The 25,036-nt window shown below is 43.8% G+C and overlaps 1 protein-coding gene across 6 annotated transcripts in view; it reads left to right on the plus strand.

Annotated features, from left to right (window-relative positions):
* ACSBG2 (acyl-CoA synthetase bubblegum family member 2) overlaps positions 1-24,708 on the plus strand; it is a 58,624-nt gene extending 33,916 nt beyond the window's left edge. For 5 of the 6 annotated variants that reach the window (XM_030807811.1, XM_030807810.1, XM_030807807.1 and 2 more), the window contains exons 8-15: positions 8,500-8,667; positions 14,112-14,293; positions 14,400-14,633; positions 17,081-17,298; positions 18,921-19,060; positions 19,237-19,483; positions 22,236-22,344; positions 24,272-24,708. In XM_030807811.1, the coding sequence (XP_030663671.1) occupies positions 8,500-8,667; positions 14,112-14,293; positions 14,400-14,633; positions 17,081-17,298; positions 18,921-19,060; positions 19,237-19,483; positions 22,236-22,309 (1,263 nt within the window). In that variant the 3' untranslated portion in view covers positions 22,310-22,344; positions 24,272-24,708. The remainder of the gene's footprint in view (positions 1-8,499; positions 8,668-14,111; positions 14,294-14,399; positions 14,634-17,080; positions 17,299-18,920; positions 19,061-19,236; positions 19,484-22,235; positions 22,345-24,271) is intronic. The other variant, XM_030807809.1, reaches the window with a different exon arrangement.
* The last annotated feature ends 328 nt before the right edge of the window (positions 24,709-25,036 follow it).

The raw sequence follows: 25,036 nt of genomic DNA on the forward strand, positions 1-25,036 counted from the left end.
ACAGAGTCTTGCTCTGTCATCCAGGCTGGAGTGCAGTGAACACTATCTCGGCACACTGCAATGTCCACCTCCCGGGTTTAAGCGATTCTCCTGTCTCAGTATCCCAAGCAGCTGGGATTACAGGCACCCACCACCACGCCTGGCTAATTTTTGTATTTTTAGTAGAGATGGGGCTTCACTATGTTGGGCAGGCTGGTCTCGAACTCCTGACTTCAAGTGATCCACCCACCTCAGCCTCCCAAAGTGTTGGGATTACAAGTGTGAGCCACGGCGCCTGGCCAATATTAGTCCTTTACTTGATGCATAGTTGCAAATATTTTCTCCTATTCTGTAGGTTGTCTTTACTTTGTTGTTTCTTTTGCTGTGCAGAAGCTCTTGAGTTTAAGCCCCAATTGTCTATGTTTGGTTTTGTTGTATTTGCTTTTGTGGTCTTAGTCATAAATTCTCTGCCTAGGCCAAGGTCCAGAAGACTTTTTTCCTAGGTTTTCTTCTAGTTTCTTCATTCTTCTGCACATGGCTAGCCAGTTTTCCCAGCACCATTTATTGAATAGGATGTCCTTCCCCATTGTTTATTTTTGTCGACTTTGTCAAAAATCAGTTGTGTGTGGCTTAATTTTTGAGTTCTCTATTCTGTTCCATTGATCTCTGTGCCTATTTTTGTACCAGTACCACGCTGTTTTAGTTACTATAGCCTTGTAGTATAATTTGAAGTCAGGTAATGTGATACCTCTAGCTGTGTTCTTTTTGCTTAGGATTGCTCTATTTGAGCTTTTTGGTTCCATATGAATTGTTTTATATAATTATGTGAAAAATCATATTGGTAATTTGATAGGAATTGTGATGAATCTGTAGATTGCTTTGGGCAGTATGGTCATGTTAACAATGTTGATTCTTCCTGTCCATGAGCATGGAATGTTTTTCCATTTGTGTCATCTGTGATTTCTTTCATCAATGTTTTGAAAAGTTATTCTCATAGAAGTCTTTCATCTCCTTGGTTAAATGTGTCTGTGAGTATTTTATTTTTTGTGTAGCTATTGTAAATGGGATTGAATTCTTGATTTGGTTCTCAACTTGAACATTATTAGTGTATAGAAATGCTACTGATTTTTGTACATTGATTTTGTATCGTGAAACTTTATTGAAGTCATTTATCTAGGAGTGTTTTGGAGGAATCTTTAGGGTTTTCTAGATACGGAATCATATCATTGGTGAACAAAGATAATTTGACTTCCTCTCTTCCTATTCATACATCTTTTATTTCTTGCTTGTGCCTGATTGCTCTGGCTAGGACTTCTAGTACAGCAGTGGTGAAAGTGGATATCCTTGTCTTGTTTCGGTTCTTAGAGGGAATGCTTCCAACTTTTGCCCATTCAATATGATGTTTGCTGCAGGTTTGTCATAGACAGCTATTATTATTTTGAGGTATATTCCTTGATGCCTAGTTTGTTGAGGGTTTTTATCATAAAGAATGTTGGATTTTGTCAAATGCTTTTTCTGCAGCCATTGAGATGATCATATGGCTTTTGGTTTTAATTTTGTGTATGTGATGAATCACATTTATTGATTTGTGTATGTTGAACCATCCTTGCATCCCAGGAATAAAGCCCACCTAAAAAGTATCTTTATTTTCATTTGTTTCAAAGATTGTTTTTATTGCTTCCTTAATTTGTTTACCCAAAAGTCATTAAGGAGCAAGTTGCTTAGTTTCCATGTATTTGTGTGGTTTTGAGGGTTCCTCTTGGTATTGATTTCTAATTGTATTCCACTGTGGTCTGAGAAGATGCTTGGTATGATTTTGATTTTTTTTAATTTATTAAGACTTTCATTGTGGCCTAGCATGTGGTTAATCTTAGAGAATGTTCCATGTGCAGATGAGAAAAATGTATATTCAGTGGTCACTGGGTGGAGTATTCTGAAGATGTCTATTAGGTCCATTTGGTCAAATGTTCAATTTAGTCTAGAATTTCTTTATTTTCTGCCTCAATGTTCTGTCTGTCAGTGGGGTGTTGAAGTCTCTCACAATTATTGTATGGCTATCTTTTAAGTTTAGTAGTACTTGTCTTATAAATCTGGGGGATCTGATGTTGGGAGGATGGTTAGATCTTCTGGTTGAATTTAACTCTTTATCATTATATAATGCCTTTCTTTGTCTTTTTTTTTCTTAACTGTCATTAGTTTACAATCTGTTTTATTGGATAAAACAATAGCACCCTCTCATCTTATTTGTTTTCTGTTTGCATGATAGATCTTTCTCTGTCCCTTTACTTTGAGCCTCTGAGTGTCATTACATGTTAGACGGGTCTCTTGAAGGCAGCAGCAGGTTGGGTCTTATTTTTTTTTTTTTTATCAAATTTGTCACTCTATGTCTTTTAAGTGCTGTATTTAGGATGTTTATGTTCAAGGTTAATATTGAGATGTGAGGTTTTGTTCCTGTCATAGTGTTTTTAGCTGGTTGCTTTGTAGTCTTGATTGTGTAGTTGCTTTATAGGGTCTGTGGGCTTTGTACTTACATATACTTTTATGGTAGCAAGTATTGTTCTTTCGTTTTCATGTTTAGAACTCCTTTGAGCATTTCTTTTCAGGCTGATCTAGTGATGACAAATTCCTTTACATTTGCCTATCTGAGAAATATTTTATTTCCCATTTATGAAACTTAGTTTGGTGGGATATAAAATTATTGGCTGGCATTTATTTTTCTTTAAGAAGGCTAAAAATGGGCCTCAATCTCTTCTGGTTTGTGAGGTTTCTGCTAAGAAATCCACTGTACATCTGATGGAATTTCCTTTATATGTAATTTGGCCCTTTTCTCTAGCTGCCTTTAAGGTTTTTTTTTTCCACATTGACCTTGGTCTGATGACTATATGCCTTGGGGGTGGCCATATTGTATAGCATCTCACGGGAGTTATCTGGATTTCTCATATCTAGATGTCGACCTCTCTACCAAGATTAGGTAAATTTTCCTGTATTACTCCCTCAAATATGTTTTCCAAGTTGCTTAATTTTTCTTCTTTTCTCTCAGGAATGCATTTAAGTCACAGGTTTGGTTGCTTTACATAATCCCATATTTCTCAAATACTTTGGGTTTTTTATTTCTTTTTTCTTTACTTTTGTCTGAGTTGTTTGAAAGATCATTCTTCAAGCTCTGAAATTCTTTCTTCTGCTTGGTCTAGTCTAACTATATTTTTAAATTTCTGTAGTGAAACTTTCAATTCCAGAAGTTCAATTTGGTTTTTTCTTAATATACCTATGTTGTATTTCATATATTGAAGTGTTTTTCTAGTTTCCCTATATTGGATTCCAACTTTCTCTTGGATCTCATTAAGTTTCCTTGAAATTCATATTTTGAATTCTTTATCTGTCATTTCAAACATTTCAATCTGGTGAGGACCCATTGCTAGAGAACTGGTGAGATTCTTTGGAGGTGTTGAAACACTGGCTTTTTCTACTGCCAGATTTCTTGCACTGATTCCTTCTTATCTGAGGAAGCTGTCACTTCTTGTTTTTGAATCTTCTATTGTTTGGATGGGGCCTTTATATTTTTTAATTCTAGTTTCCCTTGAGGGTATGGCTGTGGTGTATGTTGTGTACGATTGTATGGCCTTGCTTCTGAGTGCTTTTGGGGGCCAAAGGTCTGTATGGGTTCCATGGTTGTGGATAGCTTCTATGCAGTGGCTAAGGTCTGTATGGGTTCCATGATTATGGACAGCTTCTGTGCAGTGGCTAAGGTCTGTATGGATTCCATGGCTGTGGACAGCTTCTGTGCAGTGACTAAGGTCTGTATGAATTCCATGGCTGTGGACAGCTTCTGTGCAGTGGCTAAGGTCTGTATGGGTTCCATGATTGTGGATAGCTTCTGTGCAGTGGCTTTCTCAGATGCTGCTTGTTGTAATGATGTAATGGACATAACAGCCAACACTATCTCCTGCAGGACTGAGGGTGTGGAGGTCTCAGGAGGTTTATCTCATGCACTGTCAAGAAACCCTTCCAGTAGCAAGATTTTTGTTTGGTGGTGTAGTGCAGGATGCAGTCCAGTAGATCGCACTTAAAAGTTAGAACCAGCAGGTAGGCTGCCGAGTAGGCATGCATACCCTGATGGAGGTAGCAGGAAGAGATCATGATGGGGTGCACTGAGGTCTCAGGGGTAGCGGCAGGGAGTGCACCAGCTCCTTGTCCTGAGCCAGCAGGAATGCAGTCCACTTCTCTATCACACCCCTGTCATGGGGCTCACAATCTTCTGTTTATAAAGGCTTCATCCTTTGGTTCTTGGCAGCAGTGTGGGGTGGGATGGCAGGTGGGAAATGACCCCTTCTCCATGTCTTTTCCCAGGCATGGGTGCTGCCCACTCCAGTGGTTTGTGCCACACCCACATTTCCTTTGTCCGAAGGGCAGCCTTGGTGGGCTGCGGTCTCCTCCTCTAGGGGCTACCCATGCCAAGGGTTAGATCTTCAGGGATCCTGTGGCCCCCCCAGAGGCTCACTGGTCCCCTGTGCTTGCCAAAGTCACAGCAGATTGTGGGGTATGTTTGTGGGGAATCTGGTGGTGCAGTGGGTCAAGGGCAGAGAATCCCCAGGCAGGGCAGTGGCACCACAGGTGCACAACCGATATGGTGCCTGCTGTCTCAGTTCAGGTCTGAGGAGAGTGTGGGCATGCCTGTGTGAACTGACCACCTGGTTCTCTGTCTCTGGGAAGTTCTCTAATCAGCACCGATGGTGTTGGCCTGGGTTGCAAGGGCAGAGGAGCTCCCTGACAGTTTAGTGATCAGGATATTGTCAAAGGGGAGTGGGGAGCCCACCTATCTTTTCCATGGGGCTCTGAGTTCCTCAGGAGCTGCTCTTTGCCAGGCCCTTACAGCTTTCCTTTTCCATGCCGCAGCTTCTTCCTGTGGGCACTCCAATAGGTCCTGCCTCTCTTTCCTCCATTTTCAGTTCAAAATGTATCCATTTACCAGTAACTGATCTTCTTCCTGAAAACTGACATCTGATGTCCCTTGTCAGCCATCATATATCAATTACACTGTTAGCAAGTGGCAGATTCTCATTCATATCCTTCTGATTCCCAACCACAAGGCTTTCCACAATAGGGAAGATGACACTTGTCAGCCAGGCTGAGCTCAGGCCACAGGGCTCTGGGCAGGGTCATGCTGTCTGTGGGTAGCTTACAGGACCAACATGAGGACATCACTCTTGAACTTTTTTTTTTTTTGAGATAGAGTCTGCTCTGTCGCCAGGTTGGAGAGCAGTGGCACAATCTCGACTCACTGCAACCTCTGCCTCCCAATTTCAAGCCATCCCCCAACTCAACCTCCCAAGTAGCAAGGATTACAGGCATGTGCCAACACACCCAGCTAATTTTTGTATTATTAGTAGAGACAGGGTTTCACCACGTTGGCCAGGCTGGTCTCGAACTCCTGACCTCAGGTGATCCACCCGCCTTGGCCTCCCAAAGTGCTGGGATTATAAACATGAGCCACCATGCTTGGCCATCACTCTTGAACTTCTTAACATGGTGGCTGACTCCCCCAACAGCAAGTGGTCCCAAAGATTTGTCAGTCCCAGAATTTCCACAGCATCCCTTCTGCTCCTTTCTGTCAGTCAAAACAAACCACTGGACCAATTCTGTCTCAAAGGAAAGAGAAACAAATTCCACCTCAGAATGGGAGGAGTAGCAGAGAATCTGTGGCTCTGTTTACACACATAAATGAAATGCTTAGAACAATCCCTGGCATATAGGAAGCCATGTCAAGGATAGCTATTAATATTGTATTTGGCTGGGTGCAGTGGCTTACGTATGCAATCCCAGCACTTTGGGAGGCCGAGACAGGAGGATTGCTTAAGGCCAGGATTGTTCGAGAGAAGCCTGGGAAACACAGCAAGACCTCATCTCTATAAAAATGTTTTAAAAATTAGCTGGGCACGGTGGCACATGCCTGTAGTCCCAGCTACTTGGGAGGCTAAAGTGAGAAGATCCCTTGAGCCCAGGAGTTCGAGGCTGCAGTGAGCTATGATGCTGCCACTGCACTCCAGCCTAGGTGACAGAGTGAGGCCCTGTCTCATCATCATCTTTATAGCAAGAAGTTAAAGGTAGCCTTAGATTCTTGCCAGATGTCTACAGCTCAGTGTTTCTCCCATGTATGGAACACTATGTTCTGTGCTCAGATAAACACATTTTAACCCCTCACTAAAACCCCACGAGGAAAATTTTTTCACTAACCCTTTTACAGATGAGAAAACTGAGGCTCAGACAAAGGAAATTACTCGGTCAGGATCACAGAGCAAGGGAAGCTCTGAACTGAGATCTGAACCAGGAGTGTCTAAACCACTGTACATCACAGACTATACACACCAAGCCCCTTCTCTCAACAAAAGTGTGCTATGTTCCTTGAACCCTGGACTGTGCATGACAAGGTTTATGGGAGCTTTCATCCTGAGCCCAGGGAAAGAAGTGGAACTAGCCTTGAGGGATATTTTGGGCTGACTGCTTTATGTCCTTTACTGCAGTTAACTATTCCTTCTATTTCCTCATTCATTCAACAAAAATTCAGTGAGCACCTAGTATGTACTGGGGAATATTCCAAGAGCAGGGGAAACAGCAGCAAACAAGACAGACTCAATCTGGACCTTGGGAACAGATAAGAAATGAACAAATGAAAACATTCAATTTGTGTGACATGGTACGTACAGACTTAGGCAGTCAATGGCACTTTCACCTTAGATGGTGTGAGATGGCCCTTCTAAGGAGGTGACATTTGAGCTGAGACTTAATGTTCAAGAAGTAGCCAGCCATGGGGGTGGGGGGCAGTGAGGGAAAAGGCTGAAGAAAGAGCATTCCAAGCAGAGGGAATAGCCAGTGCAAAGGCCCTGAGGCTGGACCATGCCTGATGCATTGGAGGAACAGCAAGGAGGTCTGGGTGGCTGGATTACAAAGTAACTATTCACCAGAGATTTATGACACTAGTGAGAAATATAAGTGACAAAATTATAGGTACACTAAAACTTTACATCCACATATGCATTGGAGAAAGAAAAATGCGAATAATGCTAATTGCTAGGGTGTTTATATGATGGGATTACGGGTAGCTTTTTTGTTTGACCATGTTGGTTCCATAGTTCTATATTGGACCTGAGAAGCCTCTGTCCCCACTTTAAAGATGAAGCAATAAAGGCCACAAGGGATTTTAAGTAAATAGCCCAACTGTCTAACAAACAGTGGAGTCAGGGTTTGACTCTGGGACACCTGCTGAATCCAGTTTTCTGAGTTCTGTTATTGGACCCAAGGGTGTCTGCAACCTCCCCACTCCTAAAGCTGCCTGCTAAATTTTGCAACTCCTCCTAACTTCAGGCAAGTTAGTTAAGGACGCTGTGCTTCTGTTTTCACATAATTCTCCCTAATTATAAAAACCGTTAGACCTGGGGCTTCACCCAAAAAAATCTGTCAAATGATTAACAACCATCTACTCACCTGGGCTGCCCAAGAGGATGAAGTGGGAGCCCCAGGTCCTTACTCAATCTTACCTTGAGAGCATCTGCTTGAGCAAAGTATGTGAGCGCCCCAATCTTTATGGGTACCCAGATGTCCATCATCTGTGCTGCAATGTGGCTGAGTGGGAGGTAGCTGACCACCGTCTCATGCTTTTCTGTCAGTTTAAAGTCTTTTGCCACTGCTCCTGCCATCCACGTGATCTGTAACATAAGGGACATCCAAGGTGCCTTATACTGACTTATGAAAAAACAACACACACACACACACACACACACACACACACACACACACACACACGCACTCAGCCAGACTGCAGCACAGACGATGGACATCTGGGTACCCGTAAAGGTCGGGGCACTCACATACTTTAGGCTTAAGCACATGCTCTCAAGGTAAGATCGAATAAGGACCTGGGGCCCCCACTTCATCCTCTTGGGCAGCCCAGATGAGTAGATGGTTGTTAATCATTTGACAGATTTTTTGGGTGAAGCTCCAAAAATTTTGGGAGAATTATAGTTACCAACCCCCAGGTGTTATGATGATTAAATGACTTGGTGTTTGTAAAGTATGAAGACAGTGTCTTGGTCATAGTAGGTGCTTTATAAGTGTTTACTTAGTTTATTTATTTAGCTAAATACATTTAAAATAGCCCTCCAGGCTGGGCATGGTCACTCACATCTGTAAACCTAGCACTTTGGGAGGCTGAGGCGGGAGGTCGCTGGAGGCCAGGAGTTTGAGGCCAAGCTGGTAAACATAGTGAGACCCCCTCTCTACAAAAAAAGTTAAAAAAATTAGCTGGGTGTGGTGGTGTGTGCCTGTAGTCCCAGTTACTCAGGAGGCTGAGATGGGAGGATTCCTTGAACCCAGGAGTTTGAGGCTGCAGTGAGCTGTGATCACACCACTGCACTCCAGTCTGGGTGACAGAGTGAGGCCCTGTCTGAAAAATAAATAAATAAAAATTAAATATAAAATGGCCCTTCTATGAGGGTGAGGCATCTTGGATTGTCCCCTATGTTACAGATCACGTGGATGGCAGGAGCAGTGGCAAAGGACTTTAAACTGACAGAAAAGCATGAGACGGTGGTCAGCTACCTCCCACTCAGCCACATTGCAGCACAGATGATGGACATCTGGGTACCCATAAAGATTGGGGCGCTCACATACTTTGCTCAAGCAGATGCTCTCAAGGTAAGATTGAGTAAGGACCTGGGGCTCCCACTTCATCCTCTTGGGCAGCCCAGGTGAGTAGATGGTTGTTAATCATTTGATAGATTTTTTGGGTGAAGCCCCAGGTCTAACGGTTAATGCTCTATTTAGAAGCATTAAAAACAAGACCACGCACAGTGGCTCAATCTGTAATCCCGGCACTCTAGGAGGCCAAGGTGGGCAGATTGCTTGAGCTCAGGAGTTGAGACCAGCCTGAGCAAGATGGCGAAACCCCATCTCTACAAAAACCAATAATAATAGTAAATTTTTCTAAAAAGCAAAAAACACCTGACTAAATAAAACAACTTTTTTTTTTTAACCAGCTGGCTACATTCTCCTAGTTTTTATCTTTATCCAAGTCAGGGCATCCATGTATGGTTATGTAAATTAAACACTGAACAACCCAAGACAAAGATGTACTTGGTATTGAAAGTGTGTGTGTGTGTGTGTGTGTGTGTGTGTGTGTGTGTGTTTATAAGTCAGTATTCCCAAATCTAAAAAGATCCAAAAAACAGGAGTCTGATCTGAATTGATATGATGTTGTTTGTGGTCTTCATTTTATTCCACTTACTGGGATGATGCATATATTTGTAGAATTTTTATACCACCTTTTCTTGACTTATACCCTTTAAGTATTATCTTTTGCCTTTCTATTGTGGTGAGGATTTAGCTCCCTTCCTCTCCCGTCTTCTCATTTCTCCTTCCCCATTCTCTCAATATAAATTATTCTTAGTTAACTGAGCCAAGTAGTTTATTATATGATTCCATTTCCTGTTTGGTACAACTTTTTGTTTTTCCCAGAATTAATAGTTGCCTTTCTTTTCCAATTTGGTGAAGTTTTTGCATACATGTCCAGTTGCTCCATCTGATCTGTCACATGCTTATCAATATTCTCCAAATGTTCAAATATTCATTGCATTATTATTATTATTATTTGAGATGGAGTCTTGCTCTGTTGCCCAGGCTGGAGTGCAGTGCCATGATCTCGGCTCACTGCAACCTCTGTCTTCCAGGTTTAAGCAATTCTCGTGCCTCAGCCTCCCAAGTAGCTGGAACTGCAGGCCTGTGCCACCATGCCTGGCTGATTTTTGTATTTTTAATAGAGATGGCGTTTCACAATTTTGGCCAGACTGGTCTCAAACTCCTGACCTCAGGTGAGCCTTGGCCTCCCAAAGTGCTGGGATTACAGGCATGAGCCACTGCACCCAGCTTCATTGCATTATTTTTTTCCTCCATCCTTTTGCACTTAGCTGGACTGTTGTTTTAGGTTGTCCTAGGTTGGGTACCCTAGAAGCAAAATCTGAGTTGGAGATCTTTGTGATTTATCAATGGGGAGCTCTCAGACGAAAACCAAAAGGAAGTGAGGAGAAAAGGATAAGCTGGGGAAAAAACAAGAAATGACGTACATTCAGCTGGATTGTAACTTCAGACTGATCCCATAGGAAGCTCTGAGGCATGAGTGACACCAGAGTTGTTCCATTTTGAGGCAAGGAGGCTGTGCTTTTGTAACCCCAATTCAGATAGTCATTGGCTGTGGGCTCAGGCACCCATGTGGGATAGGGAGCATAACTTCCCAGTTATTTCTAAGGAAGGGCAGTTTTCTGGAAAAGAGGGAACCATGGGCCACTAGAGATCTGATAGGACATCAACAGCATCTTCTACAAGCTGCCATACAGGGATATCCCTTCTTCCCACTCCTGGGTTGGATCCTCTATTTTCTGGGGTCTTTGCCTTCTTTTTTTGGATTATTCTTTGATTTAGCAGGATGTCATTCATTGGTAGGTTTTGCAAAGTAGTTATGTGAGAGAACACTTTGATTGCTTTTCTAAATATTGTTTTCATTTTTTTTTAGAGAAAAGATCGTGCTCTGTCACCCAGCCTGGAATACAGTGGCATGATCATAGCTTACTGCAGCCTTAAATTCCTGGGCTCAAGGGATCCTCCCACCTCAGCCTCCCCTGTAGCCAGGACTACAGGCATGTGCCACCATGCCTGACTAATTTGTTTTACAGTGATTTTCTACATGTCTAGACTTTGCAAACGGAGCCAGAAAAGAACTCTGACATTTTCCCCAAGTTACATTCTCTGAATTAGTTTCCTGTTAATGCCACAACAAATGAACAGAAACTTAGTGACTTAAAACAATATTTATTTATTTAGTTAGTTAGTTAGTTATTTAGTTATTTATTTAGAGATGGAGTCTTGTTCTGTCACCCAGGCTGGAGTGCAGTGGCAGTGGTGTGATCTCAACTCACTGCAACCTCCACCTCCGGGTTAAACGGTTCTCATGTCTCAGTCTCCCAAGCTGGGATTACAGGTGTGCACCACCACGCCCAGCTAATTTTTGTATTTTTAGTAGAGACAGGATTTCACCATGTTGGCAAGGCTTGTCTTGAACTCTTGACCTCAAGTGATCTGCCTGCCTCAGCCTCCCAAAGTGCTGGGATTACAGGCATGAGCAAGTGCACCTGGTCCATTTATTATCTTATAGTTCTGGTGGTCAGAAGTCTGAAAATGGTCTCACTGGGCTAAAATCAATGTCATCAGGGCTGCATTCCTTCTAGAGGCTCTTGGGGAGAATCCATTTCCATGCCTTTTCCAGCTTCTAGAGGCCACCTATGTTTCTTATCTCAGGGCCCCTTCCTCCATCTTCACAGCCAGCAGTGCAGCTTCTTTCCCTCTCTGATTCTGACTCTCCTGCTTCCCTCTTATAAGGACCCTGTGATAACACTGGGCCCCCCAGATCATCCAGGATGATCTCCCATCTCAAGATTCTTAACTTAATCCCATCTACAAAGTCCTTTTTGCCATGAAAGATTATATATTCACAGGTCCCAGGAGTTAGAACGTGGACATCTTTAGGGGACCATTATTTTGCCTTCCACACTCTCCATCAAGCAGGCTAAATCTTAGGGCCTTTGTACATGCTTCTAGAAGGTTCTTTCTCTTGTTCTTTGCAGGGCTGACTCTTCTTTGTCACTTAGCTCTCTGCTAAATATTTCCTTGGCCCCTCTCAATCCCTCTCATATGCCCCATGCTCAGTGCCTGAGATGTGTTAGGTCTTCAATACATATTTCCTTTCTTGGCTGAATACATAATACATACACATTTACCTACAGGACCTGAGAAGTTCCCATTTTCCCACATCCTTACCAACTCCTAATATTGTCAAAATGTTTAAAACTTGTCAATCTGAATAGTGACAAAAGTGTCTTAGTATTTTCAGAAATTTCCAGACTGTTTTCTGAAGTGCACCAGAAATGTGCGAAGGTTACAGTTTCTCTACATCTTCACTAATGCATGTTATTATGTTTTATTATTATTGCCATTCTAATTTGCATTTCCTTGATGATTAATGATAGTGAGCATCTCTTCATGTGTTTATTGACCATTTACATATCTTCTTTGGAAAAAGAAATCTGCTCAAATAGTTTGGCCATTTAAAAATTTGGTTGCTCTTTCTGTGCTAGCATGACTAGTAAAAAGAAAAGTAAAAGCCGGGCATGGTGGCTCACGCCTGTAATCCTAGCACTTTGGGAGGCCAAAGCAGGCAGATTGCTTAAGGTCAACAGTTTAAGACCAGCCTGGCCAGCATGGTGAAACTCTGTCTCTTCCGTCTCTACTATAAAAAAAAAAAAAAAAAAAAAAATTAGCCAGGCGTGGTGGTGTGCACCTGTAATCCCAGCTACTCAGGAGGCTGAGACAGGAGAATAGCTCAAACCTGGGAGGCAAAGGCTGCAGTGAGCCGAGATGGTACCACTGGACTCCAGCCTGGGCGACAGAGGGAGACTGTGTCAAAAAAAAAAAAAAAAAAAAAGGAAACGAAAGGAAAGGAAGGGAAGGGAAGGGAAGGGAGGGGAAGGGAGGGGAGGGGAGGGGAGGGGAGGGGAGGAGAAGGGAGGGGAGGGGAGGGGAGGGAAGGGGAGAAAGAAGGAAAGAAAGGAGGGAGGGAGGAAAAAAGAAAAAGAGGAAGGAAGGAAGGAAGGAAGGAAAGAAAGAAAAAGAAAGAAAGAAAAAGAAAGAAAGAGAAAGAAAGAGAAAGAAAGAAAGAAAGAAAGGAGAAAAGAAAAAAGAAAATTAAAAATGAAAAAAATTGGTTGCATATCTAATCTTGCTGAGTGTTAAGGGTTCTTTATGTATTCTGGTTACAAATCCTTTACCAAATTTGTGCTTTGCAAATACTTTCTCTCAGTTCTATGGCTTGTTGTTTCCTCAATAATCTTTTGAAGAGGAAAAAGTGTTTAAGTTGGATGAAGTTTGATTTATCTATTTTCTTTTATGCTTTTGGTATCATATCTAGGAAATCTTTGCCTACTCTAAAGTCACAGATTTTCTTCTACGTTTTCTTCCAAAAGGCTTTTAGTTTGAGCTCTTACATTTAGGGCTATAATGCATTTTGAGGTAATTTTCACGTTTGGTGAGAAATAAGGCTCTAATCCTAAGTTTTGTGGAAGTGTTTGTTTGTTTTATTTTGTTTTGCATTTGAATAGTCCCCCCCACACACACTAAATTGCCTTGGCATTTTGTTGAAAATCAATTGATCATAAATGTAAGGTTTTGTTTCTGGATCTTCTATTTTGTTCCACTGATCTGCATATCTGTCTTTACGCCAAAGCCACAATAACTTGATTACACTAGCTTGATAGCAGGATGGCTAACTCTTCCTGGTTTGCCTGGGACTTCCCCAGTTTTAAAACAGAAAGTTTCACATTCAGATATTCCTGCAGTTCTGGGTAAACCAGGACGGTTGTTCACCCTACTTTAGAATAAATTTTAAAATCAGGTAGTAAGTCCTCCAATTTTGTCTTTCTTTTCCAAAATTGCTTTGGCTATTCTAGGTTCTCTGCATTTCTATGTAAATTTTAAAGTCAGCTTGTCAATTTGTATTTTAAAAAAAAAAAAACCTGCCTAGATTTTGATTGGGGTTGCATTGAACCCATAGGTCTCTTTGGGGGAGAATCTTGCATCCTTTTTTAACAGTTGTATAATATTCCAGTGCATGCTTGGACCAGTTTCTTTAGCCAATGCTTTGTCATTGAACCTGTAAGCTGTTTCCATTGTTACAAAACAGTGTTGCAAAGAACGTCTTGAATGTGTTTCTTTGTGTGCCTGAGTCTTTCCTTCAGCTGAATTCCTTCACCCACAGAAGTGAAGTTGACAGGCTGCATTTAAAATGTTAATAGTACTGTCATGTTACCTTCCAAAAATACCTTACCAGTTTATGCTTCTCATCAAATCCCTAGAGAGAGTGCAAAAATCTGATTGGCCAACCCAGCTAATGGGTTGTCTCCTTTTGGTTGGGAGCCCTGCGTAATCTGATCGGTGAAGGAATGTTCTCTTGGGCAGAGTTGGGTGGATCAGGAGTGATGGACATCCCTGGTGCACGGAAGGCCCTGCTGTGGCTAACCTAGCTTCGTTCCATACAGGGCACCTTGATAAGTACTCTAAAAGAGGTAAAACCTACTGTCTTCATTGGAGTGCCTCAAATTTGGGAGAAGATACATGAGACGGTGAAGAAAAATAGTGCCAAGTCCACAGGCTTGAAGAAGAAGGCATTCGTGTGGGCAAGAAACATTGGCTTCAAGGTCAACTCGAAAAAGATGCTGGGGTAGGTGGAGCATCCAGAGGGTTGGGAGGGTAGTTGGTGAGGAGGCTCAGCCTTCTCCAGTGGGTCCCATCAGCCCCTTTCCACTTGATGGCATTCTTATTCACAGGAAATATAATACTCCCGTGAGCTACCGCATGGCTAAGACTCTCGTGTTCAGCAAAGTCAAGACATCCCTTGGCTTGGATCACTGTCACACTTTTATCAGTGGGGCTGCGCCCCTCAACCAAGAGACTGCCGAGTTCTTTCTAAGCTTGGACGTACCTATAGGCGAGTTGTATGGGTTAAGTGAAAGCTCGGGACCCCACACAATATCCAACCAGAATAACTACAGGCTTCTAAGGTACCAGCCCCCTGGGCAGACCCCTGCTCCTCCCATAACATAGGGTCAAGAAGGGGAAGGTGGGTGGATAGATGGGCCTCTGCGTTAAGAGGAATCCTGACGTGGTGTCTCCAGAATGATCCTGTTCTCCAGCCTCCAAGTCCTAACTTTGCATGACCGTGGGAAACCCTGGATGGTAAGAGAGCCCACAGATAAGGGGGATGGCTCTCTGAACATTCCATGGTCTCCCTCTGTTTCTCACTTGTGAGTTCTGCCTTCAAGTTCACTGCCTGTGACCTCAGCACCTTTCATCCCCATGATCCTCCATCTCAAAACACCTCTATGGCCAATTCCTGGCTTTCCCCCAAGCTCACCTTGCCCTAGGCTGCAAGGTTGAACCCAATGATAAGAAAACTTTAAGAATACCAAATTCAGGTTCAACTCCCCATCTGAGAGCTGTCATAGTCATAGAATCTTCTGGTTGTGTCTCTCCCTGACTCCCTCCTTTTAGCATGGGTGAGGTTTGAAAAAAATCTTTTCATACATGTGTTTATTTATTAAATTTTAATTAGAGATAGGGTCTCACTTTGTTGCCCAGGCTGGAGTGCAATGGTACAATCATAGATCACTGTATCCTCGAACTCCTCGATTCAAGCATTCCTCCTGCCTCAGCCTCCCAACTAGCTGGGACTACAGGCATGAGCCTCCATGCTTGGCAATTTTGTAAAAATTTTTTTGTAGATGGCCGGGCACGGTGGCTCACACTTGTAATCCCAGCACTCTGGGAGGCCGAGGCAGGCGGATCACGAGGTCAGGAGATTGAGACCACGGTGAAACCCCGTCTCTACTAAAAATACAAAAAAAATTAGCCGGGCGTGGTGGCGGGCGCCTGTAGTCCCAGCTACTCGGAGAGGCTGAGGCAGGAGAATGGCGTGAACCCAGGAGGCAGAGCTTGCAGTGAGCCGAGATCGCGCCACTGCACTCCAGCCTGGGCAACAGAGCGAGACTCCGTCTCAAAAAAAAAAAAAAAAATTTTTTTGTAGAGATGGGGTCTTGCCGTGTTGCCTAGGCTGGCCTTGAATTCCTGGACTCAAGCAATTCTCAGCCTCCCAAAGCGCTGGGATTACAGGAACGAACCACCATGCCCAGCCTTTCCATACATTTAAAAGTCATTTGTACTTCCTTTCCTATGAACTATCTTTCCATATTATCTGCCTGTTTTAAAAATTAGATTATTGGTCCCTTTATTATTGGTTTGTTGGTACTCTTCACATATTAGGAAAATCAGCCCTTTGTCTTTCATATGAGTTACAAATATTTTATCCCCTGGCTTGTCATTGGTATTTTGATTTTAGTTAAGTTGTTTCTTACTGTGCAGAAATTTGTGGTCACAAATTTAGATGGTTGAACTTATCGATCTTTTCTTTTATGGCTTCTGGATTTTTCTACATACCTAAAAAGGCTTCAGTGGGGGAAATCATAAGGCAGCTCTTTGTAAGTTTTAAATTTCTCAGGTCTGTCTCCATTTTTTCTTTTGCTAACTGGGGGAATACCTACATTTAACCCTGGGACCATTGGCCTTGCTAACTGTTAATCAAAAGAGATCTCAGCAACACAAAGAGAAAATATTTCCTTTCCTGCATCCTAGAACTGTCCTGGCCAATGCTATCTCTAGGAAAAAAAAAAAAAAAAGTAAGAAGAAGAACCCAGATTTCAAACAGTGCTACTGTTTTATGAAAGTAACTTTTACCTATAAAGAGATTGTAGTTGGTTGTCGTACTTAAAATTAGCTGTCCTAATCACTGCAGAGAGGTCTACCTGTTTTCTTAAAAATGAGGGTTTTGTTCCTATCTTTAAGCCAAAAGCATTTTTTTCTTTGCCAACATATGTGGAGATGAAAAAACAAAACAAAAAAACAAAACAGCCTGCAATGCTGCTGGATTTTCTTTGTTTTTTGTTTTTGTTTTTTTTTTTGAGACAGTCTTGCTCTGTCACCCAGGCTGGAGTACAGTGGCGTGATCACTACTCACTGCAGCCTTGACCTCCTGGGCTCAGGTGATTCTCCCACCTCAGCCTCCCAAGTAGCTGGGACCACAGGTATGCACCACCATGCCCAACTTTTTTTTTTTATTATTTTTGTAGAGATGGGGTCTCCGTATGTTGCCCAGGTTGGTCTTGAACTCCTGGGTTCGAGCAATATTCCCTCCTCGACTTTCCAAAGTGTTAAGATTACAGGCATGAGCCACCACACCTGGCCACTGCTGGGTTTCCCAGTTCACAAAGCCTTTGGGAATCTGACACGCTGGATTAAACACTGCAGCAAACACCTCCTTCTGTGCACTGGGGTGCATATCCAGCCTGCCCTAGCTGAGCAGAGTATTAGGCGCCTAGGCTGAAGATCCAGGCAGAGCTGGGTGGCTGACTTTTTCTCTATGAGCCTCAGTTTCTCTGCTTCTGTCCCCCGGCAGCTGTGGCAAGATCTTGACTGGATGTAAGAATATGCTGTTCCAGCAGAATAAGGATGGCATTGGGGAGCTCTGCCTCTGGGGTAGGCACATCTTCATGGGCTATCTGGAAAGTGAGACTGAAACTACAGAGGCCATCGATGACGAAGGCTGGCTACACTCTGGGGATCTGGGCCAGCTGGACAGTCTGGATTTCCTCTATGTCACTGGCCGCATCAAAGGTACCAGGGGCTGAGCTCTTTGGGAATCTCCTGCAAGCAGGCCCACCCTGAACATTTAAGGGCCCAGCGTACCAGCACAAAGGCCACCCCCAGTTCCTCATCTTCCAAGAGGAGCTGTGCAGAAACTCCTCAGTCTGTACAATCCAGTTCTATCCTCCTGTCCAGCAAATAGTTACCCCTTGGTCACTTGGTATCCCGTGGTCCAACCTCAGGAGGATGGACCTGCAAAAGACAAGCCTTGGAACCTCCTGAAGCCCCTTTCAGAGTAGCACCAGCCCAGAGGAAAACTCAGTAAGAGAAGGATAAAGAAATTCCTTGTGACATCATTTTGGCACCTGGCAGCCATACCTGAAGCCAAAGACCTTTTGAACTTTTCAGTTATATTGAGCCAACAGTTTTACTTTTTTTAACTCAAACTCATTCAGCTGGTTCAAATGGGCTTGAGTAAAAAAGTGCCATTTTCTTCTCCTGCATTTTCAGAAGATAATAATCTACAGAGTTGTAGAGATTAAAGAAAGTATAGAACAAGGATGAGCCAACTTTTCCTGAAGAGGGCCCTTTAGTAAATATTTTTGGGTTCACAAAACGTGTCTCTGTTGCAGCTTCTCAACTCTGTGATTTGTAGCACAAAAACAGCTGTTGACAACACATAAAGAATGGGTGTGGCCAGCTGCCAATATGAATATCATAATTTTTATGTGTCAGAAAGTTCTTTTGACTTCCAATAACTTAAAAATGTAAAATTCATTTTTAGCTTTTGGTTATACAAAATTGAATAGTGGCCTGGATTTGGCCACTATGGGCCATAGTTTGCCTAAACCTGATGGAGAACACTTAGTGCTTTTTTACTCAAACCCATTTAAGATGGGTTTAAATAGGTTTGAGGAAAAAAAAAAAAAAAAGCAAAACTGTTGACTCAACATAACTGAAAAGGTCAGTTGGCCAAAAGGTCAGCTGGCTTCAGGCATGGCTGGATCTGGGTGCCAAAATAAGGTCATAAGGAATTTTAAAATTCTTTTCTTGAGTTTTCCTCTGTGCTGGTACTATTTTATTTTTGAGAGACGGTCTCACTCTGTTGGCCAGGCTGGAATGCAGTGGTCCAATTACGACTCACTGTGGCCTCAACTTCCCAGGCTCAGGTGATTCTCCCACCTCAGCCTCCTGAGTAACTACGACTACAGGTGCGTGCCACCACACCCGGCTATTTTTTTTTTTTTTTGCAGAGACCCGGTTTCACCGTGTTGCCCAGGCTGGTCTAGCACTTGTGGGCTCAAGTGATCTGCCTACCTCAGCCTCCCAAAGTGGCAGGATTACAAGTGTGAGCCACTGTGTCTGGCCGCTAGGTTTTTTTCTTTCTTTTTGAGATAGTGTTTCACTCTTGTTGCCCAGGTTGGAGTGTGGTGGCACGATCTCAGCTCACTGCAACCTCCACCTCCCAGGTTCAAGTGATTCTCCTGCCTCAGCCTCCCGAGTAGCTGGGATTACAGGTGCACACCACCAAACCTGGCTAATTTTTGTATATTTAGTAGAGACAGGGTTTCACAATGTTGGCCAAGCTGGTCTCAAACTGGGGGTTCCATGTTGTCATGGCTGGACATGTACCAAGCCAAGCTCTGTTCCAGAAATCCTTATCACTGCCGGTGGTGAAAACGTGCCACCCATTCCTGTTGAGACCTTGGTTAAGAAGAAGATCCCCATCATCAGTAACGCCATGTTAGTAGGAGATAAACTGAAGTTTCTGAGCATGTTGCTGACACTGAAGGTAACATGGGTTTGCTGTCACTGGGGGAAGTCTCTGCAGCCGGTCTTGGGTTCCCTGGCCCCAGCCCAGGGTCAAGAGGATGCACCTGTGGGTTCAAGACCCACTTCTTGGTCTGTGGGCCTGGGGAGGGGTGCTGGTCAAGGAGCATGTGTGGTGACAGAGGTGTCTGGGGGCAGTGTGAGATGAATCAGATGAGCGGAGAACCTCTAGACAAGCTGAACTTCGAGGCCATCAACTTCTGTCGGGGTCTGGGCAGCCAGGCATCCACCGTGACTGAGATTGTGAAGCAGCAAGACCCCCTGGTCTACAAGGCCATCCAGCAAGGCATCAATGCTGTGAACCAGGAAGCCATGAACAATGCACAGAAGATTCAAAAGTGGGTCATCTTGGAGAAGGACTTTTCCATCTATGGTGGAGAGCTAGGTGAGTGGCCATGACATTTGGAGGCTGGTCCCTTGTTAGCATCTGGGACTGTGTGGGCTCTGAAGAGACAGGTCCTTTTCTGAAGGTCAGAGGGTCTATGAGACCAGCCAGGGACCAGGAGAGGGATGCTGCCACCTCTAGCTAACCGGTCGCCAGCTCATCTTGGAAATAAAATCCAACCTCCTTACTATAGCTCTATACAATCTCCCGCCTGCTGACCTTTCATTCACTTGCACCAACTCTATGGGCTTTCTTGATGTTCCTGCAGCTCTCTGGGCTTTGTCCAACTATAGGGCCTTTGCACCTGCCAGTCTGCCTCCCTGGGAATACCCTTCCCCCTCAATTCCTTGCCTGGATGGCTCCTTCTCATTGTCCACGTCTCACCCTACAGGCCTCTTCCTCCTCAGAGCAGCCTTGTTACAGGACCCCCAGGTTTGTATGCCCACTGCACAGTAATAAAGCAATACACTGAGACAGCAGGGGATGCAGCAAAGACAGAGTTTAATTATGGCCAGGCACAGTGGCTCATGCCTGTAATCCCAACACTTTGGGAGGCTGAGGTGGGCGGATTGCTTGAGCCCAGGAGTTTGAGACCAACCTGGGCAACATGGTGAAATCCTGACTCTACAAAAAATACAAAAATTAGCCGGGTATGGTGGCAGTGCCCAGCTACTCAGGAGACTGAGAGGATCGCTTGAGCCCAGGGAGGTCAAGGCTGCAGTGAGCCACGATCATGCCAGTGCACTCCAGCCTAGGCAATGGAGTGAGACCCTGTCTCAAAAACAAAAACCAAACAAAAAAAATAAAAAAGGAAATTAAATTCCCTTGCAGGGAAGCCAACCGAGATGGAAGGAAACCTCAAATCTCTCTGAGGAATTCTGGGCTGGGGTTTTAAGGGGATCTTTGCGGGTGAAGGGCTGGAAAATTAAGAGTCATTGATTGGTTGGGGTAAGGGGGATGAAATCATCAGGATGTGGAAGCTGCATTCTTTGGTAAGTCAGCTCCTGTGGGGTCCTTCAGATCAGCGGGCATCAGTAGTTTCACTGGTATGCAGGACTTGAAAGGATATCTCAAATGGAAAACTTAACCTTTCACAATGCTTAATATGTTATCTGTAGAGCAGTTAAGGGGAACTATATCTTGTGATTGGTTTTTTTGTGTGTTTTTTTTTTGTGTGTGTGTGTGATTCTGGGGCAATTGGCAAACAGCTAGCTATGAGGAAGGGGTCAGAGAGCAAACTGACCTAATGATGAATGTTGAGTGTGCTGTAAGTGTGGTGATTTTAGTTTCTCCCCCTCCCTTCTTCTCTGATTAATATTATAGTTTTTAGGGATGGTTTCAGCCTTCCCTGACCATGCTGGCTAAAGTGGCTTGCCATCATCCTTAATATTTCACCCTGTAGCTTGCTGTCACCCCCATTATACCACCCTGTCTTCTTTAAAGCATCAGAACATGAAATTAGTCTCTGTATGAGTTTTATTTTTGCCTCTCTTCCCCCATGAGGGAAGGGCTCACTCCAGAGTGGGGATACTGGATTCTACTAACGTACTTTCATTTGGGAGTTTGCTGTCAGCGCTCAGCTGTAATCTGACGGTGTGGATGGAAGAGTCAGAGCAAGTATGTGGCATTGAACAACCTGGGTTCAAATCCTGTCTCCTCTACACAGGGAAGTGACTTGACCCACTGAGTCTTGTTTTTGTGTGTGTGTGTGTTTGTTTGGAGACAGAGTCTCACTCTGCTACCCAGGTTGGAGTACCATAGCACAATCATGACTTGCTGCTGCAGCCTTAACTCCCAGGCTCAAGCGATCCTCCCACCTCATCCCACCTCAGCCTCCTGAGTAGCTGGGACGAGTGCGTGCCACCATGCATGGCTATTTTCTTTCTTTCTTTTTTTGAGACGGAGTCTCGCTCTGTCGCCAGGCTGGAGTGCAGTGACACTATTTCGACTCACTGCAAACTCCATCTCCCAGGTTCAAGTGATTTTCCTGCCTCAGCCTCCCGAGTAGCTGGGACTACAGGTGTGCGCCACCATGCCCAGCTAATTTTTTGTATTTTTAGTAGAGACAGGGTTTCACCATTTTGGCCAGGATGGTCTTGATCTCTTGACCTCGTGATCCACCCGCCTTGGCCTCCCAAAGTGCTGGGATTACAGGCGTGAGCCACCGCACCCGGCCGCTATTCTCTTTTTGTTTTGTAGAGATGGTGTTTTGCCATGTTGTCCAGGCTGGTGGTCTTCTCATCTATAAGTTGAAAACACAGTCCTTGTGGGGTTGCTTGAGACACCCAGAGGGGCTTCAATGCCCCTGGTGACTCAGAGGCTTTCAATGAAAGTCCTGGGCTGAAGGAGCAGACAACTCCCAGTTTGAGACTTGATTCTGCCATGCACTTGCTGGCTGACCTCAGAGGAACTGGTCCTCTCTATGGCCCAGTTCCCTCACCTGTAACATGGGGATAGGGGCATGGTTTGAGATGATGATATCCCTCCTCCATTGGGTGCACAGTCCACATCAGGCACAGAATGCAGCATGCTCTTCACCTTCCAGCTCACAGAATCCTCACCACAACTGAAGGATCACATGGAAGTTTTATCATCCCCATACAGATGGCAAAAGTTACACACCCTGAAAGTCAATGGCACAGCCAGCCACCCAGCCTAGCCCCAGGCATGGGACTCTGTTGCCTGGTCATGCATGGGTGTATGGAATTTTCTTTTATCTCCACAACTCAATTGATTTCTCCTTTCTCGATAGGTCCCATGATGAAACTTAAGAGACATTTTGTAGCCCAGAAATACAAAAAACAAATTGATCACATGTACCACTGACTGCTTTGATGGAGCTGCTCTCAGCTGTTCTGATGGTGAGATTCAGTTGCTTGGCTTTGTTGGGCTATGCTTTCAGAGTCCAAGAGAGGGTTCCACTGTGTGGCAGGCAGATCTGTGATTGGAACTGCAGAAACACACACACACACACACACACACACACACACACACACACACTTAGTTGCAGTGGGTTCTGAGTAGCAGGCTTCGACTCATGCTGTCTCTACTCTACCAGGGTCATGGTAGGGTGTGTAAACTCCTTGAGCTGGCCACCAATGTTGTTAGATGTGCTTCCTGCCTTTTCTATTTGTTTCTAGAAAGTAGGAAGCAATGAATCCCAAATGTCTCATTGGGTCTTATTTGGAGAAGGCCTTTTGTCAGAAACTTTAGTGGAGAAAGTTCTACTTGCCAGGAACTCAAGGAATGAGGTGTGTTGGCCCATTACACAGATAATAAGGGATGGAGGCTTGAACTTCCACTATCCATTTATCCTCTCCTTTCCCCGAGACATGTGCAGAGGGAGCCTCCATGACACCATGAATCGCTGATAGTTATTGAGGTTTGTTTTTTTTTTTCTTCACTAGATGCACAGTGCAGGCAGAAAGTAGAATGCATCTTCAATTGTCCTATAGGCTCCCGTAACCTTTTCATGGGCAAATTGTTCTAATGCCACCAGCCAACCCATGTTTTAGTTTGCTGGGGCTACATTACAAAGTACCACAGACTGGAGGGCTTAAACAACATAAATTTATTGTCTCACAGATCTGGAGGCTAAAAGTGTAAGATCGAGAGGCTGGCTGGCTTGGTTCCTTCTGAGGGCTGTGAGGGGAGGATCCATTCCAGACTTCTCTCCTTGGCTTGCTGATGGCTGTCTTCTCTCTGTGTCTTCACATCGTCTTCCCTCTGGGTGTCTCTGTGTTCAAATTTCCCTTTTATAAGGACAGGTTAGTAAGATTAGGGCCCACCCTAATGACCTCATTTTAACTTCTATAATGATCCTGTTTCCAAGTAAGTTACATCCTGAGGTACTAAAGGTTAGGACTTCAACGTATGAATTGTGGAGGGATACAACTCAGCCTGTAACTCATCATATGCATTGTCCTTTGTTCAATGTTAACTGGTTTAACCCTTCCACACCTTCATTTGTCGATGTCTTGAGGGTGGGCCCAGCAGTTCAACATACCACATTCATTTCTTCATCTTTCGCAAGATTTCCAATTTCACTTTCCAGCTGAATGAGAAACCATTGGACATTGATGTGGGAGTGAGAGATGGACCCTCTTACACCAGTGCTGTCCAATATGGTCTGTCCAAACCAAGATGTGCTGTAATACATAAAACACACGCTGGGCTTCAAAAGCTCAGCACCAAAAAAAAAAAAAAAAAAAAAAAAAAAGAATACACAATATCTCATCAGCATTTTAAAATTTTGATGACATGTTGAGATGATGTTTTGGAATACTGGGTTACATAAAATATTTATTATTAAAAGTAATTTTACCGGTTTTAAATTTTTATTTACTTTTTAGAGACAGGGTCTTGCTCTGTTGCTCAGGCTGGAGTGCAGTGATGCATTCACACCTAATGTTTTAAATGTTTTTGTAGAGATTAGGTATTTCTATGTTGCCCAGGTTGGTCTCAAACTCCTGGCCTCAAGCGATCCTCCTGCTTCAGCTTCACAAAGTGCTGTGATTACAGGTGTGAGCCACTGTGCCTGGCCAAGTTCCTTTTTTAAAAGTGTGGCTGCTATACATTGTTAAATTGTGTAGGTAGCTCCAGTAATGTTTCTTTTGGATGGTGCCACTCTAAAGTTCATTTTGGGGAGATTTTGGGTGACAGCCAATTTATAAATGGATCAATTCACTCGGGAATATTTTCATCATATGGTGACTGTGGGATCTTGGAGACTGAATGCACATATTACAAGAATCCCTATGTGGTAACTTGTGTTTCTCCTCTTTGCAGCCTTCAGCAGGAAGGCCTCATTGCAAAAAGTGAAATGCTGCTCTAGGTAGAAGCTTTCCCTGCTGTTTTTAAGAAGCCACATTCCTCATTGGTCAGTTTCTTGATTGTTCGTCTGTTGGAGAGGTGCTCCCTAGAAGAATCTGCCATACATTTCAAAGCAATAAAATCATTGTAGATCTTTCTAAGGACCTTCAAGTAATGACTCCAGGGAAGCCTATTGGGAAGTCTACTAAAGACTGCCTGATTTAGAAGAAAGATCTGAACTTGTGGGCTCCCATTTGATTTTTTTCTCCTCAGGGGAATTAGACATTAGAAAGAAAAAGCCTTCACAGATTTGAAGAACTGGACCCCCAAATCAACTCACCTGCCTGAAAGAAACTGGGAAACCCTTCCAATAAGTCCTGATAATAAAGCACTTCAGGGTTCCATGTCTTGATTTTTGGCTTGACACAAATACTTTGTCCTTTATTTAGTGTGATGGGGAGGGCTTGGACTCTGAAATCAGTTCTGGGTTCAAATTGTGACCAGCTGTGATTTCAACTGTCTGAGGCTCGGAGATTTTAAATCTGGAAAGTAGATCCCCATCTCGGAGGGTGGCCATGGAAGTTCATGGAGATGATGTACAGGGAATGCAGTATCTAACTCCAGAAAGTCCTCGGTTTGAGTTAATGGTTATCATCAACACAGTCACTCTTGGTTAGCTCAAGAGTCAAGGTATGACTCTTGACTAATTCCATCATTAGGGAGGAGTTTTGCTGTTGTAGT

The sequence above is a fragment of the Nomascus leucogenys genome, unplaced genomic scaffold (assembly GCF_006542625.1).
Source record: "Nomascus leucogenys isolate Asia unplaced genomic scaffold, Asia_NLE_v1 Super-Scaffold_241, whole genome shotgun sequence".
Classification (NCBI taxonomy): Eukaryota; Metazoa; Chordata; class Mammalia; order Primates; family Hylobatidae; genus Nomascus; species Nomascus leucogenys.